The sequence below is a fragment of the Staurois parvus genome, unplaced genomic scaffold (genome assembly GCF_062004578.1).
Source record: "Staurois parvus isolate SC_StPar_1 unplaced genomic scaffold, SC_StPar_1.0 ptg000726l, whole genome shotgun sequence".
NCBI classification, from domain to species: Eukaryota; Metazoa; Chordata; class Amphibia; order Anura; family Ranidae; genus Staurois; species Staurois parvus.
The window spans coordinates 581,301-585,000 of record NW_028318522.1 but is presented as its reverse complement, the minus strand read 5'-3'; the positions used below and the strand labels follow the sequence as shown (position 1 = coordinate 585,000).

Sequence of the window (3,700 nt, the reverse complement as noted above, 5' to 3'; positions counted from 1 at the left end):
TGGATGGTGGAGATCAGCAGAGCTTCTGCTCATTTACTAAGCTCTGTAGCAACTGTACTTGCAGAGTGCTCAGTCTATTTGCCTTTATTAAATCAACCCCCCCCCCCCTTAGTCTGCTATTTCTAGTCTTACCTTTTTAAAAATGTGAATTATCTGGCTGTCATGCTCATCCAATACTATCCGGGTGACTGGGCCAGAACAAGCAGGAGATGGAAAGTTCTGAAATCTCCAGCTCGGGTTAGTGACTCTGAACGCATTCTGGTCAGAGGCAGCCAGGCATCTAGCATTTTCAGAAGCTTTTGAAGTTTTTTGAGTTCTGAGTGGGAACTTGGGAGTTAATTCTCTCGCTGGAGTAGATGTCAGCGGCTGGGGACATAGAAAGTATTCCATTCAATAGACGAGTGGGGGTTATTTACTAAAACTGCATGCTGAAAAATCTGGTGCAGCTGTGCATAGAGTCCAATCAGCTTCCAGGTTTTTGTTGTCAAAGCTTAAAGTGTTGCTAAACCCCGGACCCAGCATTCACTATATCCGCTCTCCCCGGACCCCGCATTCACTATATCCGCTCTCCCCGGACCCCGCATTCACTATATCCGCTCTCCCCGGCCCCGCATTCACTATATCCGCTCTCCCCGGACCCTGCATTCCCTATATCCGCTCTCCCCGGCCCCGCATTCACTATATCCGCTCTCCCCGGACCCCGCATTCACTATATCCGCTCTCCCCGGACCCCGCATTCACTATAACCGCTCTCCCCGGACCCCGCATTCACTATATCCGCTCTCCCCGGACCCCGCATTCACTATATCCGCTCTCCCCGGACCCTGCATTCACTATATCCGGTCTCCCCGGACCCTGCATTCACTATATCCGCTCTCCCCGGACCCTGCATTTACTATATCCGGTCTCCCCGGACCCCGCATTTACTATATCCGGTCTCCCCGGACCCCGCATTCACTATATCCGGTCTCCCCGGACCCTGCATTCACTATATCTGCTCTCCCCGGACCCTGCATTCACTATATCCGCTCTCCCCGGACCCTGCATTCACTATATCCGCTCTCCCCGGACCCCGCATTCACTATATCCGCTCTCCCCGGACCCCGCATTCACTATATCCGCTCTCCGCGGACCCCGCATTCACTATATCCGGTTTCCCCGGACCCCGCATTCACTATATCCGGTCTCCCCGGACCCTGCATTCACTATATCCGGTCTCCCCAGACCCTGCATTCACTATATCCGGTCTCCCCAGACCCTGCATTCACTATATCCGATCTCCCCGGACCCCGCATTCATTATATCCGCTCTCCCCGGACCCTGCATTCACTATATCCGCACTCCCCGGACCCCGCATTCACTATATCCGGTCTCCCCGGACCCTGCATTCACTATATCCGCACTCCCAGGACCCCGCATTCACTATATCCGGTCTCCCCAGACCCTGCATTCACTATATCCGGTCTCCCCAGACCCTGCATTCACTATATCCGATCTCCCCGGACCCCGCATTCACTATATCCGCTCTCCCCGGACCCTGCATTCACTATATCCGCACTCCCCGGACCCCGCATTCACTATATCCGGTCTCCCCGGACCCTGCATTCACTATATCCGGTCTCCCCGGACCCCGCATTCACTATATCCGGTCTCTCCAGACCCCACATTCACTATATCCGGTCTCCCCGGACCCCGCATTCACTATATCCGCTCTCCCCGGACCCCGCATTCACTATATTCACTTTAACATTGTTACAGTCTATTATTTTCCTGTCTGGATCCTGTATGACCTCTGATGATGATATGTATTATTTTCCTTGCAGGAACAGGGTGAAAAAATCACACCAAGACAACAATAATGAGCAGCTTGAGTCATTGAACTGCCGGGACGCAGACACCGCTCAGTCACAAAATGTTAGAAATGGGACACACAGCAATGGAGTCCTACCGGGACGTGACGCCGGCGTGCCTTCCATGGACTCCGTCAGCTAAACTTCCAGTCATTAACACTTTTTTATGCCATTTTTAAAAAAATTTTATGTACTAAAACACACATTTTTTTTTTTTTTTTTACATGAAAAAGATTTCAGTCTGGGTTCACACCTTTGCGTTTTTCCGTTGCGTTTTGCAGAAACGCACAGCAGCCCATTTAACCTGACACCTTCACATCTTCGCGTTGTCACCCCGGTGCGTTTTTTGGAAAGGGTCGGGGACTTTTTTAAATGCAAAACTTTGCGTCTTTGTTTCTATAGACTTCAAAGGAGATGCTGCAGAAAGTATGTAGTGCGTTTTTGCTGCAATTTTTTTTTCATGCATTTTTAATGTGTTTTTAATGTGTTTTTGTCTGTTTGTCTGTTAATCTGTAACAAGTTGGGGAAAAAAAATGCTAAATTCATCAAAAACGTGGCAAAAAAAGCACTGCAGAAATGGATCAAACGCAAACCGCATTTTTTTGTGCTGTTTTCTTAATTTATTTTTAATCTTTCAGACCTTTTCTACAATTCCTAGTATTTTAACAAACTTTCTATCAGATTTCTATTTTTCTAGATTTTCTATTTCCATTTTTTCCCTAGATTTCCCAGATTATCAATATATTTTTCTATTTCTCTAAATTTTTCCAGATTTCCTATTTTTCTAGATTTTTGAATTTTCTAGGGTTTTTTTTTTTTCCTATCCTTCTAGATTTTCTTTTTCTATTTTTCTGGATTTTCTATTCCTAATTTTCTATTTCTATTTTTTTGTTGCTCAGAAGAAACATCTGTTTATCTCTGTCAGAAAATCGAGAAAAATAAAAATCTGACAGAGATAAACAGATGTTTCTTCTGAGCAACAAAAACAATAGAAATAGAAAATTAGAAATAGAAAATCTAAATCTAGAAAAATAGAAAAAGAAAATCTAGAAGGATAGAAAAAAAAACAAAAAACGAAAATATAGGAAATCTGGGGGAAAAATCTAGAGAAATAGAAAATTATTTAGAAAATCTGGAAAATCTAGAGAAAAAAAAAATGGAAATAGACCATCTATATGAATAGAAAATAGAAATATAAAATCTAAGAAAGCAAATCTATTTCTTTTTTTTTCATTCTTCTAGATTTTCTATTTTCTTTTTTTCTTTTTTTTTTTTTCTCTAGATTTTCTAATATTTTTTCTAGGTTTTCTAAAAAAAAATTCTAGATTTTCTATTTTTCTAGCTTTTCTATTTAAATTTTTTGTTGCTCAAAAGAAACATCTGTTTATCTCACCATGTCCTGCTCGCCCCCAGCACATGCTTTCGGTACAGGGGTGGACTGACCATTTGAGCTCTCGGGCACTGCCCGAGGGCCCGGGGTCAGTAGGGGGCCCCATGAAATGCCCGTTACCTTTCTTTTTTTTAGGCTTTTTTGGGTGTGCTTTGAGTGTGGGCAAAGACACAGGGGCCCCATGATCCCCTATTGCCCGGGGGCCCCATGAATTGTCAGTCCGCCCCTGGTTTGGTACTCACGGAAAGGTCCCGATCTCCTCTTTTGATCGGGACCTTTCCTGATCATGTAACCGCCGTGACAGTGAATCGCGGCGGTCACATGACCCTAAAACCCTGCCCCGCCTCCTGGCTTTTGGAACCCTTAAAGGGCCAGGAGGTGCCACCACCGAGGGGTTAAAGAAGAAGTCTCATTAGCAATGAGACCTTTGCGCCGCCGGTGACCGCTCTAAAGCAGCCCA

The 3,700-nt window shown here is 45.1% G+C and overlaps 1 protein-coding gene across 1 annotated transcript in view; it reads left to right on the top strand.

The window, feature by feature from the left end:
* LOC149445354 (uncharacterized) overlaps positions 1 to 2,336 on the top strand; it is a 17,139-nt gene extending 14,803 nt beyond the window's left edge. Inside the window, exon 4 of the mRNA XM_089653897.1 lies at positions 1,824 to 2,336. Coding sequence (XP_089510023.1) covers positions 1,824 to 1,992 — 169 coding nt within the window. The 3' untranslated portion in view covers positions 1,993 to 2,336. The remainder of the gene's footprint in view (positions 1 to 1,823) is intronic.
* The last annotated feature ends 1,364 nt before the right edge of the window (positions 2,337 to 3,700 follow it).